The sequence below is a fragment of the Gavialis gangeticus genome, unplaced genomic scaffold (assembly GCF_001723915.1).
Source record: "Gavialis gangeticus isolate Ggan-Ray unplaced genomic scaffold, GavGan_comp1, whole genome shotgun sequence".
Lineage (NCBI taxonomy): Eukaryota > Metazoa > Chordata > Crocodylia > Gavialidae > Gavialis > Gavialis gangeticus.
The window spans coordinates 35,762,080-35,775,509 of NW_017728993.1; the positions used below are offsets into that span (position 1 = coordinate 35,762,080).

The window sequence follows — 13,430 nt, forward strand, 5'->3', positions numbered from 1 at the left end:
CCGGATCCACTTTCCTCCCTTTCTTGAAGATCAGCACCACATTGGCCTTCTTCCAGTCTTCGGGCACTACACCAGAGAGCCAGGAGTTTTCAAAGATCTGTGCCAGGGGCTGGGCTATGATGCTTGCCAGCTCCTTGAGTACTCTGGGGTGTAGGTTGTCAGGGCCGGCTGACTTAAAGGTATCCAGTTTCTCAAGGTGTTCTTTCACGAGGTCAGCATTGATGGAGGGGAGGGGATCTCCCTCACCCGGACCTCCCTGTCCCATAGTGGGCAGGGGCATCCCATGGGACTGATGAAAGACCCATGCAAAGTACCCATTTAATAGGTTGGCTTTTTCCTGAGCATCACTTGTCTCATCTGGTTTAGCAGGGGTCCAATGTTGCCCTTGCTTTTCCTCTGGCTCCCCACATATCTGAAAAAGGACTTTTTACTGTCCTTGATGCTTGAAGTTATTTGGAGTTCAGTTGCAGCCTTGGCTTTCCTGGTTTGCTCCCTGCAGGACCAGCCCAGTGTAGAATAATCCTCCTTGGAGGTGAATCCAATCTTCCATTCTTTGTAGGCCTTTCTTTTTAGCCTCAGGTGGTCTGCTACATCCCTGGAGAGTCGGGGTGGCGGGGGCTGCCGTGCCCTCTTGCTGCCTTTCCTCCGAGATGGAACAGAATTAGCTTGTGCACTGAGGATCGCTCCCTTGAGGAGCAACCACTCTTCCTGAACTCCCCTCCCCCTGGGGTTGTGGTCCCTTTAGGGCCTCACTGACAAGCCTCCTGAGCTTGTCAAAGTCGGCTTTCCTGATGTCAAGGACTTCAGCGTTGCTGACTGACTTGCCAGCTTTATGGCGGATGGTGAAGGTGATCAGCTTGTGGTCACTGTCACCCAGCTTCCCATCGATCATTAGGTTGCTGATTAGGTCATCCCCAGTAGCCAGTACCAGGTCTAGCAGTGCTTTACCTACGTTAGCCCGTAGACTTCTTGAGTTAGGTAGATGTCATCCATGCATGATAGCAAGCTTTGTGACTGCTCAGACTTTGCTGAGTGATCCTCCCAGGAGATGTCTGGGTAGTTGAAGTCACCCATGACAACCATGGATGATATAGTTGGGAATGGTCCTGGACTAGATGACCTCCAGAGGTCCCTTCCAACCCTAATTTTCTACGATTCTAAGTACCAGTGGGCACTGACTGTGGTGGTGGGGGTGGAAGGGGATGTAGTAGGGGTCCATCTGGTACAGCTGGGGGGGAATGAATTCAAGATTTCTCTCCAATAGCTGTATTCTATACACTGAAATTGATAACAAGTTTGTCATTTTCCATATATAGAATCTAATGGGGGGGGTCATCATAAATTTAAAGTTATCTTTGATTTGGGTAAAGATAGTATTTTCTACTGTACTTACTAGCCATAGAATGTAGCACATCTTGATTCATTGCTATTATTCTAAAAAATGGTTTAACAGATCAACTGTCAAGCATACCTATTAGTTTTCCATAACTTGTTAATATTAGTCATCTTGATATTTAACAATTGATTGCTGCTGCAAATTCAAAATGCATGTCCCTTCCCAAATGGCCTTCCTCATGTTCTCCCCACTTCCAGGCACCTCTAACCACCCTGGCCCAGATTCAGACTAGGCTTTTTTTCCCCTCCCCATATTGAATGGTGAATAAACATCGTCTTGGATTCAACTAAATACAGTAAGTCTAACAATATTATTTATTTTACTGCTGTGGTTACACTATAGAAAATGTGCCAAATATCAGTAATCCTGGTAAGCACAAACGTAGGTATGTATTCTATACTTTAAGCCACCTACTAAGGGTATTGAAGTAGAGCATTTTTAAAAGCCCATAACATTTTTCCCCACTGGCAATCCCTTACATTTGGAAATGAATACATATTGTACATGACTAGCATTAATAAAGGGTGAACACTTAATCATTGTTTATTCAACTAAAATATCCAAGTACAGCATAACAGGAAATAAATTTATGCTTACCTTGGCCAAGAACCACCATGCCATTCCTGAATTTTTTCAAAACCACGAGTAACGTTGGGTACTCAATTATTACTTTGTCTTTCAAATTGTCTAGAAGGCTTTTACTGGTATCCAGCTGATTGTACCTTTAAGAAATCGAAAAGTTTACTTTAACTTTTATAGCACTTAGTTATCAGTAAGGTTTTTCCTTTTATTTTCCAGATATGAATAGAATGGTAGGTTGTGATTTTTCAGGGAAAGATCTGATTTTCAACTGGAAGCAAAATGTAAATAATAAATCAGTATTACTATTCATTTATATCAAAATTTATATTTTAAGACTTCCTATCATTTTATAGTCTAAGAGTGTAGGAATGAGTGAGGTTAAAGTTCCTTTGAAGACTGGAACATTATAAGAATTCTTAATAAACACCTTAGTCCTCAAAACCACATTCTGAATGAAACATACAAAATTCAATACTCAACTTGTTTTTCTGAATCCATCACTGTTAGGACATTGTTTAAAACTAGAGGTATCTGTAAGTTTTCATGCTTAAGGTTCTAATATTTAATGGTTTAATATCCATGTTTAATATTATCAGAATTGCTTTTGAATTGTCAATGGTTTATTAGACAGATAGAATAAAGAGAACATGTTGGCTGACACTGCTAAAAAGCAAAATTATGCCAGAGGCATCCAGAGCAGCTATCTTACAGATCAAACTAGTTGGATATATGATATAGACAATGTACAAACCCTATTATTGGAATCATATTAAGAAGGGGCACAAATCTTGCTGTTCATCCCTCTGCCAAAGCCTCTCTCCATAGTATCATCTGCCAACACAACTCCCAGTAAAAAAAAACTTCCCTTATTTGTGTGTTTAGCTGGGTCACATGGTTAGGATCAGCAGACCTTTTCCATATATGGAATCCTCTCCTCCCCCTTCAGGAAGGAGGCATGCAAAGCCAGTGCAGGCATCTGCCTTATGTAGCACAAATTATGCCGTAATAATAAACAAGTAAACTGAGCATTTTCCCTACAATTACATCCTATCATTGCAATGTACTCAGCAGACTCTGTAAACAACAAAACCAAAAGGACAGAATAAATTTCCTGAAGGTTTTTATAAGGCAAGCCTTGTTGTTATTACTTTATATAATTGCAGCATCTAATAGATGCTCAGATATTATGATGCCACAATCTGTATAATGTGACTCCCTTCTTGCAATCAGGATTATTAAATTACTAGTAAACTACTGTATCAGTTGAAAGGCAAATAAAGTTCAGATAGAGAATAAGCGTGTGCATTTCCCTTACTGCTATTTCCTTTATGATCCCTTACATGATGTAGAGTTATTCTTTGCAAATGACCCTACTGTAGGGGTGCTCAATTTAATGGAGCCTATAGAGCCATAGGTATCTATCCAGCCAGCAGGGATCCCTACAGATCGGGAAATTTGAAAGCCGGGGAGCGATGGCAATCAATAAGGTCAAGCCCTTCACAAGTCCTCTTGTGAAGCCAGGTTGAGCCTGGGCCATGCCTTTTCCCCTTACAGGGCTATGCCATGCCCTCCCACCCCACCTTGCAAGGGCAGGTGGGAGCTAGGCTGCCCCCTGATCCCCTCTACATAGCCAGATGGGTCCTGCCATGACTGCCTCATGCCGGTTTGGGAACAACAGACAGATCTGGCCCACAGACAGCATGGGCACTGCCTACCTGGCACACTGGCCAAAGAAGTTGATCACCACTGCCCGACTGCATGGATGAAAAGTTACTGATAACCTTGGCTATTTACAGTAATTTGTTATTGAGAACAGCACATCACAGAAATCACAGATAAAAGAAAATTCTGCAGGTAAACAAAGATTTGAGTTTTCTGGGATTGGAGGAACCTTAATTTAAGCAATAGCTGTTTCTCTCTTGCATTCAACTTCAATCATCATGAAAATATTTGGTTTCAAGTTTCTCTCAACCCAAAGTAATTATAACCTGTTCTTACTGAAACCCTTTAAATGGGTAACAGTATATTACATTTCTTATTGAATGAATGCATTCATAACTTGTGGATTAACACACATGAACAGAAACATATTTACTGCTTTATTTACAGTACTGAAAATACAGAGTATGGCAATACCTTTCCTTTGGCAAGGAGTACAACACATTCTTTTCTGGTTAAGCAAACATTTACCACCAAGAGGCTAAAGTAATTCACATGCCACAATACACTTTCCATTATCTCATGTCCTAGACAAAACATTTTTAGCGTCCAGCTTGGCCTAGCATAAAGCATTTATACTTTAAACTATTTTATGATAGCAAATTATTAAAGTGTTAGATCACCGAGTCAGGTTTTATCTTTTACTTAAAAAAAAAAAATATATATATATATATATATATATTGGTCGACAGACAGTGACAGTTACAGCGAATATCTAGAACTTTAGGGCACTTAAGCCTGAACTGTAAGTTTGTTTTTAAGAGAATACATGATCAGGCTAAACACCAGAAGCATAGTATTTTTTATTTTAACTCCTCCCTTGCTATTTTTCCTTCCCTTCTTCTCCAAAGAGCCTTAGCTTTTTCAATCCTGCACCAAATATATCTATATATTTTACCTATCAGTACCTATGTGCCTCTTTACAGTACTACCCTCAAGTCTGCTCCACCATATAGGTCTGAAAGACTTCAAGATTAACCCACCACTAGTACAGCATTTAAGTAAGTACTAGCAAACTGCCTGTCAAGCATGATGGGGGGTGGGGACAAAAGCCCATGTTGCCCCCCTCCCCATCCAGGGCCAGGACCATTGCCCCCCCTCCCTAGGTTGGGGTCCAGCTCCCCCCCCATTGCTTTGGGTTCCCCCTACTCCCCATTGTTTCAGGTCCATTTCCCCCCCATTCTCCCCTCTGGGTGTGGGCCCGTGTGCCCCTGCCCTTCGAGGCCCACTGCCGCCACCACCTCCCAGGAATGGGGGGAGGTGGGGAAAGCTTCCTGGTGGCAGCTGCAGTGAGCAGCCATGGTTGCAGCGGTGGCACTGCTACTATAACCGCCACCCCCCCGCTGGCTGGTGTTGGGGGTCACACTCTGACCCCTGGCTCCGAGGAGCAGGGCGGCAGCAGAGGGGCGGCGCTCCAGCCCCAGTCCCTGCTGTCATGGCAGTGCTCCACCATGTGAGGAAAGGGCGAGGCCAGTGCTGTGCCATCAGCACCCCATGCTGCAGTCGCCAAGGAGCAAGCTGGGGAGGAGAAGCCAGCACCACTGGCCTCACCCCCCGGTCTGTCCCCTCCATCATGGCAGCACTCCGGTCCCCATTGTCCCCCTCTGCGTCCTAGGAGCAGGCCCAGTGCGGGCGAGGCCAGTACTGCTGGCCTCCCACTCCGCTCTGTCTGCTCTGTCACCCCCGTCATAGCAATGCGCCAACCCTGCCACCTCTGCATTACGGACAGACAGACAGACAAAGGCTTTTATATATATATATATAGAATTTTAAAGTCAAATAGGATTTCACCTCAATCAGAATCAGCATTTTTTGTTCTGTCAGAAAGAGGTATGGCCTCCCCACTTTGTAAAGCTGGTGCCACTTAAGGGCAACAGGGACTGGTCTTCACCCTCCTGTCCTGCTCTTTATCTCAGGGAGCAAGAGTAGCTCCCATGACTGAGGTTGCTCCTACAGGGTCTCATGCCACAGACCATCTCCATACCCCCTCCTGGCAGCACCGGGAGTGTAGGAGGAAAGGAAGGGATGTGGTGTGGTGGCAATGGCAGTAGCAATCTCCAGAGGTGCACATGAAGGCACTGCTGGAGTAGCTGGGAGCAGGGACAGGATGCTCAATGAGGGAGGAGAACACTTATCTTTAACAGGTTCATCTATCACGGTCATAGCACACCCTTTGGGAAACAGTGGTCTAGTTATACGCAGGGGACCTGACCGTGTAAGTTTCTGGAGAAAAAGGCAGGCAGGCAGACTGCCCTGAATACAAAAATCAGATATTTTCTAGCTGTGCAGAAGTCTAATGCCAGACACTCACACTTAAGACGACCAGACAGATTAAATCAGAACTCAACGGAATTTAGACAATTGTAATGGTAGTATGGATATATCAAACGACACATTGTAAAGGTTTGAATGGGTAAGTGAAATCAGCATACTCCTGTAGGAATGCAGGTTAGGTACATCAATGTCAATTTATGCATGGTGAGGGTTAAAGCTTAACTTGGCAAGGGCATGCTTCTTTTATCTACAGGAGCATGCAGACCTAACAGTTGCACTGTAACAGCTGATGCCCAAACCTGAGTAGCAGCGACCCTTCCCTTCCCTTTTAAAGTGGTTAAAAGTTCACTGGCCTATAGCTTCAGAGTAGGAGATTAGTGATAACAACTCAGCAGCAATAAGATGATTCTAAAATAGCCCTCTGTTATAAAAGCATCAATCTGAGGGTAATTCCAGTTCTTGTTCCCTGAATTCTCTCCAATCTCCTTTATAACCCCCTGCCTCCTCCCTTTATCCATTGTCTGCGCTTTGAGCATTCACTCATACCTCCCCCCTTTGACTTGAAATGGTCTCTCTCCTCCAAGTCCTTTCTTAAAAGGAACATGTTCTAGCAACCCTACATCATTTCATCAGCTGGCCTGTCACCCATAAGAATTACCAAGCCAAACCTCCAAAAAACACTAGGCTTTTATTAAAAATGAGACCCTAAAAAATAATATCACTGCTTTATGACATGTAAGTTTGTTTTTTTTAAACACCTCCATCGGAAAAAGTTACCATGAATCTCGTCATCCTTGACATTTTTCCTAGAGCCCCACCTGTGTTTGTCCCAGAATGGAAATATCCTGGGCTTGGTATGTACCTATAATGCCCTTCTAATCAGGGTTTAACGAGTGGCTGAATACACTGCCACTTTTCTACCATTGATTCAATGACGCAAGTCCAGGAAGACCTTTCAGACACATTTTCTGATGTCCCCGGATAAACTGTTAGCACTGCTTAATCCCATGAACCTTTTAAGAATTTATCCCGGAACAATGGAGCTGGATGTCTGATAAAATGGTTAATCTCAGGACAAACTTAACATATGTTTGTAGCCTCAGAATCTTAGATTTCTTTTATAAAAAGATGAACATTTTAATCATTGTGGCCAAATGTTTTAGCTATGGCCAAGTGGAAGGTTTGAAGAACGTGAATCCCACATGCTTAAAGCCCAAAAGCAAACAATAAAGGCTGCTTGCAGATATTAAAAAACAAAAACAAAAACAGCGCTTTACTTTAAACTCAGGGTGTTCCCACGCTGAGCCCAGCACATGCCCAGAAAAAGCAGTGTGTTAGTTGGCCCTGGCTTGCCCAACATATGTATAGATAGGACGCTTTAGTGGGGCTTTTTTGGAACTTTTATCTAATAGCCGATTGAATCAGCTTTAGCTAAAAGTGCCAAAAAACCCTGCTAAAGTGCCTGATGTATACAGTGCTGCAGAGCCGGGTCCAACTAATGCGCTGCTGCTTCTGGTAAAGGGCATCTGTTTTGTTTGTTTTTAACAGCTGCAAGCAGCCTAAATGTACTAAAAGAATCTCATGACTTAAATCCATTAGATAGTTAGAATGTATTACACTGATTACCGCCATATAAATGCTCACAAAACTGGAGGCCTTCCATCTGGCTGTAGAGAAATGGCTTCACGTCTCCTCTCCTGAACTCTGAAACGTAGATGCTGCCTCACTACCCCTCTCCAGTCCCTCCCCACGTCTTCCTGTGGCACGGTCATATCTCCACTTTTAGTCGATCCTTCTTTATGGCTGCTCACCTGTTTCAGAAAGAAATGACCCCAGGCTCCAATCTCTTTGAAGACTTTTCCTCAGTGTAGTTTCCGACTTACCAGACGGAGGCAGCTCTCCATGCTGCTGGCTCTGCTCCATGCTGCGCTGTGGCTGCGCGCAACATGGGCATTTATCGGCAAAATTATTGGCCCGATATCCTGTACAGACAATTTTCTTCATATTGGTAGCGATCCGATATTGGACCGATGTATTGGTGCACCTCTACTAATAATGCAGTTAAATGGGCTGAAACAGACAGTGGCATGGAAAGCAAAGAACAATTTTTTGTTGGTCTAATAAAAGATATTGCATCTACCCAAAGAACCTTGCCTGCCAATGCAGTTAAAGCAGCTAATGTATTTGACCAACATGCAGATAACCAATGTTGGTTACAATGTAAGCAATAAGCAGAAAATTGAGACTGGCACTGTGTTATGCAGTGAAACAAATTACGTACTTACATAATATGCATACAATGGGACTACACTGTAATAAAATCATTTCCCCTTGATATTCAGTTTAAAGATCCACCTAAAAGTGGAGCATTTGGGGAAAACATAGCACCCTTATATCACTCCTCAGGAAATCTGTCATTGATACCTCAGTTTTATCTGTCACCTTCTTAAGGACAGGAACCATATGTTACTTTCTGAAATACTATGTAGCTTTGAGGTTCTAATTTTTTTTTCTCATTAACATTATCTGTTAAGGTTTCCAAAAAGTCTGGCTGCCTGCAATTTCATACTCTAAAGCAGCAATTATCCTTTTCAGATTCAAAATGTTATTGAATGTGGCATCACACTTGGTTGAAAACCACTATTGCACTGTCATAGCTCACCTCAGCAGTTCTCAACCAGGACATGACTGCCAATGAAGTCAGGTAAAGTGCCTGCACGTAAGCAGATCATAGTTTCAGCATGTACATGTACTCGTCCTGCATTTGAGTTATATCTGGTAAGTTCAGAGCCTCCTTTTGCCACGGGCCTTCCCAATCTAACCCTGCACAGCATCTCCTGGAAACCGAGGCATGTGGGGCAGGTGCAGTTGGCTTGCACGCAACATGAGCCAGCTCTCTTGCTTGCTTTAAGCCATAATGCAGAAGGAGCATTCACTTGTGCTGCAGCCCTTCCTGGTTGGGCTATACACATGGTGCATGGGACACTTTTACCTCGTCACAGCCGCAGTGGTTGTCCCAGTTGAGAACCACTACTCTACAGTCACTCTCTACCACTCTCCAGGAAGGTAAAAAGAAAAAAAAATACAGCCTCCTAATGCTCCTGTAGATAGTAATTCTATATCAGACCACTATCACAACAAACCCCCTTCACTTAAGCCTACAGCTATCGTGTCAGTAGTGAAACTTCTCTTTACTATCGCCTGCTAAGATCGGGTTTTCCTGTATGTCATCCACAGGAACTCATGATTTTAATAATAAAAATCTTGCAAAGTGGGATTAAAGTTAGAACTCAAACATGTGATTTCTGGAACTCATAGGTCTTTAGCCACAGGAAAAAGAATCTCTGTTCAGATATATAACTGCATTCATGTTTCAAAATGCAGTAGTTTTCAAAATCCTGTTGTGGTCATAAATTGCATAACCATAATCACCTTTAAAATGTGGGTAATCTTGAAACAAAAACTCTTCCCCCTAAAACATTTTGTTGCAATGCAAATTAAGTGGAAACATTAATGTATTTTATTAATATAACTACTGAATTGTCTGTCAAGAATGGTGGGTGGGGACGGAGTGTCACTACCCGCTGCCGCCTGCCAAGAGCAGTGCGGCGGGGGGGAAGCTTACCCTGTTGTCCCCGCTGCCAACACCCCACGTCGCATCCAAGGGGTGGCCTGCCCACCCCCCACCAACCCTGCTCCTTGAAGGTGGTGGCAGCACTGGCGGTATGGCGCTGGCCTTGCCCCCTGACTCTGTCCCTTCCATCATGGCAGCACTCTGCTGTGCTAGTCTGCCCCCACTGTCCCCTGTGTCCCCCTTTGCTGGGAGTGGAGTGCCACCATGACAGCAGGGACGAATCTGTCCAGCACCACTTCCAAGGAGCAGGGCTGGGGGAAGGGGGGGGGGCCCCCGAGGCCCTGGCCCCTCAGCCTTTGCTGTGATGGTGGCACTCTGCTGTGTCTGTCTGTGCAGAACACTCCAATTGTTTGTTGCAGTAAGCATTGCAATTGGCTGCTGAAACAACCAATCAGAGTGCTCATAAAGGTTATGGACAGACAGACAGACTATGGCTTTTATTATATTAGAATTAAGACAAAATAGAACAGGAAGTTTCATACTATCCATTTTGGGCCCAGCCCTACAATCTCAGTAACTCCAGGGAAGTAAATCGAATTCTCTTGACTAAAGCACAGGATTGCACCATTCAGTGGATATATATTTTTGCCTTAAAGAAGGGTGCAAAAGAAATTGTGTATAACACTTAGAAGGTCTCTCCCAAGCACTCATTCTGCAGCACAGAAGATAACAACTAACAGATGAACTTTCATTCCTAAGTGGTGAATAACCCCATTGTGTGGTTATGATTTGGTGAACACTGAAGTAGTGAGATACACGTCTGACTTAGAAGGAAAAGGAACATCTGTATTTCAAAATGTGAATAAATTTGGTCTTGAAACAATTTTTTTATATTTAACTATTCTTAAAATTCTAACAATATTCAAAGACCTGCTTTAAATTTTAAAAATTGATAATCTGAATTCAGAAAAGAAAAAGTGAAACTTTTTTAAAAGAACACTCTTCAGCTTGAAATTAGTGAAAAACTAATACCTCCCCAAAACTTAAGTTTTACCACCACCATAAAATATACACAAATTGTTTTTAACTGCACTGTGAAAGAGAGCCCAATCTTAAGTGAATTCAAAATTTTATATATTAAAATAATACATTCATAGTTAAAAATTCACTAGCATTAACTACAATATTTACTCAAATCTGAGATGATCCTGATTATAAGATGAACCTCCGCCATTAATTAGATTCTATATATAGAATGTAAGATGAGAAGGTTTTTTTCCCCCATGCCAATAGGGGGAAAAAACCCTAGTCTTGTATTTGAGTAAATACAGTAGTTTATGTTGTTATGCTACTTTGTAAACCTCTTCTTTGTGAGCACTGTTGGGCTATGCTTGTATGAGCCTTTCCTTTCTTAACTTCCCCAGTTACTGTAAACTCCTGTGCAGCTCTACCTGTGCTAATATAGAGCCGCTGGTGCCTTTAACATCATTATGCTACTGCCTACTCTTTCTTAAAATAAGTTCCTGTCTAACTGTGCACTCTCATGATAACAATGGTAAAAAAAAATTTAGGAAAAGCATATACTCTTCTTTAAAACAGCCTGTCTTCTTCAGGCTATTAGTTGGTCCTATAGTCTTGTCAGGATAGAAACAGTAGTAAGACTGTCTAGAGTAGGGGACTCATGGAGGGTGCTAACATACAATGAGAAGAATGAAGCAAGACCCAGTTAAAGACCATAGAAACACTATATCTACTTCCCAGATAAATTATATATTATGGAACATGGCACGCTCTGAATACCCAATCAAGACAAGCTATTCACTGTTAGTTTAGAGATATTAGAAAACAATTAATGCCAGAAAAAAGGCACTAAGAAATTGAATGCAGCTAAGTCACCTCAAAGGCACAAAGACTGTCCTTGTTTAAACTCTTGAGAATAAGGCAATGGCTCAAAGAGTAAAACTTGTTTAAAGGTAAGCACAGAAAAATAAATCAGTTGATGGCAAAGCAATAGAAGCAGATAAGGTATCTATTCTAATGATTTATTTGACAGAGTGCAAAGAGTAACTTGTGTTAAAAGGGTTCAGGATGTACAATCATGATCCAAAAAAATCTAGAAGATAAACCATTCTGTATTAACTTCTTAGGTCCTTATGGGAGGAAGTGACAGACGATAACCGGAAATGAGTGTGGAATTAACACTCTCTTGGTTCAGTTCTACCAGGTTCTAAATAAGTACTAAAATTTCAGGAAAGCAAAATGTTGAGAAAGTAAGTGATCTAGTAAGATGCAGTATTGAACCGGTATGAGAATCAGTTGGAGATTCCCACAAAACACCACAATTAAGGTGCAACAGGCTATAATGCTTTTACAAAAACAAGAATTAGCTTTGTGGTTTTGCAAGGGCTACTGAGACACTCAAAAGAATCTGCAACTTGGTAAAGTGGGAAGGTAATTAAGCAAGAATACTTTGAGCCACGCATGGCTAAGACACAAAAGTGCAACAGAAGAGCACTCTGAGTTATCTGGTCAGTCAGAGGGACTAAAGGATACAGGAAATCTCCTGAGGGGGGAAATACTAGGGAAGAAAGAAAAAAAAAGCAGGTCACCTAATAAGAAAGGAGTGTGAATGACTGAGGTTTCAAAAATTACCTTTAAAAAACCATGGACATCTGTTTCCTAAAAGAAAATGAAAAATCAAAACATGCAACTTCCATCAACAGTAAGATACTGGAATAATTATAGAGAATAAAGGGAATGCAGGCGATGCAATGTATTTTGATTATAGTACATCCTGATTACACTGCGTCTTAATCACTATTACTTGAATCATTAGTGTAAACAAGCATGTGGACTAAAGCCTGCCAAAAATATTGGAACCAGCACATAATAAAAATGTTAGTGCATCAGCTAAGGGAAAACTGTTAGATCAGCTTTGACATCCTAATTAATAGAAGCAAAGGGCACATTTATAACACCTCCAGATGAGACGCAATGGAGACAAAATGTATTACTTGTAAACTGCAAAGAATTTGGTAAGTCATGCTGTGGGCACAGCTTAGGAAACTGCTTTCAGAAGCAGAGCATGCTTTGGAGCTGAAGCCAGACACATGGCTAGTTAATTCTTTAATTCTTGCTATTTAAAGAACCTTTGGTAACATTCTTGTTTTACGTATTTAGCACTCTTGCCTGTCTAGCAGTATTTTAAAAATATTACTAGCCAAAGATGGGGGCATATATGGATTTAAAGATTACAAAACCAGAAGGGCACCAGTGTAGTCTCATCTCCTACATAATACAAGCCTTAGAACTTCACCCCCGTAAGCTCTGCAGTGGAGTGAATTATTCTTGTTTATGTGAACAGAATCAAATCCAGTAACTTGTGGTTTGAATTAGTGTATATCTTAGAAGACCGTCATTCTCACTGTAAAGAACCTGACAGATGATCAGTTGATAACTCTCTTTAATACATGCCAATGCTTAATTAGTAGGGCTGTGCAAAGCTTTGGTAGCCAATTTGATTTGGAGATTGAATCTCCAAATTGAATCCGGAGACCAATTAAAAGCTCTGCCCTGCTGCTGCTTCCGACCGGAGCAGAGCCCCTGCTCTCACCACTGCCACACCTGCATCAGCACTGGGAGTGAGGACTCTGTGCTGCTGCTGCTTGCCAGAGGGCATGGCAGTGCTGGGAGTGGGACCTATGCCCTGCTGCCACTTCCCCATTTTGCCTGGAGCAAGCCACACCCACATCCTGCCTCCCCTTTGTCCCAGCTGGTGGCAGCAAGGCATAGCGCCTGCTCCGAGCGCTGCCACACCCGCATCCTGCGCCCTTCCCTCCACCCCAGATGGGCAGCTTGTCCCAGGCCCAACCCCAATCCCTCCCA

The 13,430-nt window shown here is 42.5% G+C and overlaps 1 protein-coding gene across 2 annotated transcripts in view; it reads right to left on the bottom strand.

Moving 5' to 3' along the window:
- The window catches only part of ZNHIT6 (zinc finger HIT-type containing 6), a 71,864-nt gene that overhangs the window by 13,162 nt on the left and 45,272 nt on the right, over nt 1-13,430 (bottom strand). For both annotated transcript variants that reach the window (XM_019501554.1, XM_019501552.1), the window contains one exon: nt 1,994-2,118. In XM_019501554.1, coding sequence (XP_019357099.1) covers nt 1,994-2,118 — 125 coding nt within the window. The remainder of the gene's footprint in view (nt 1-1,993; nt 2,119-13,430) is intronic.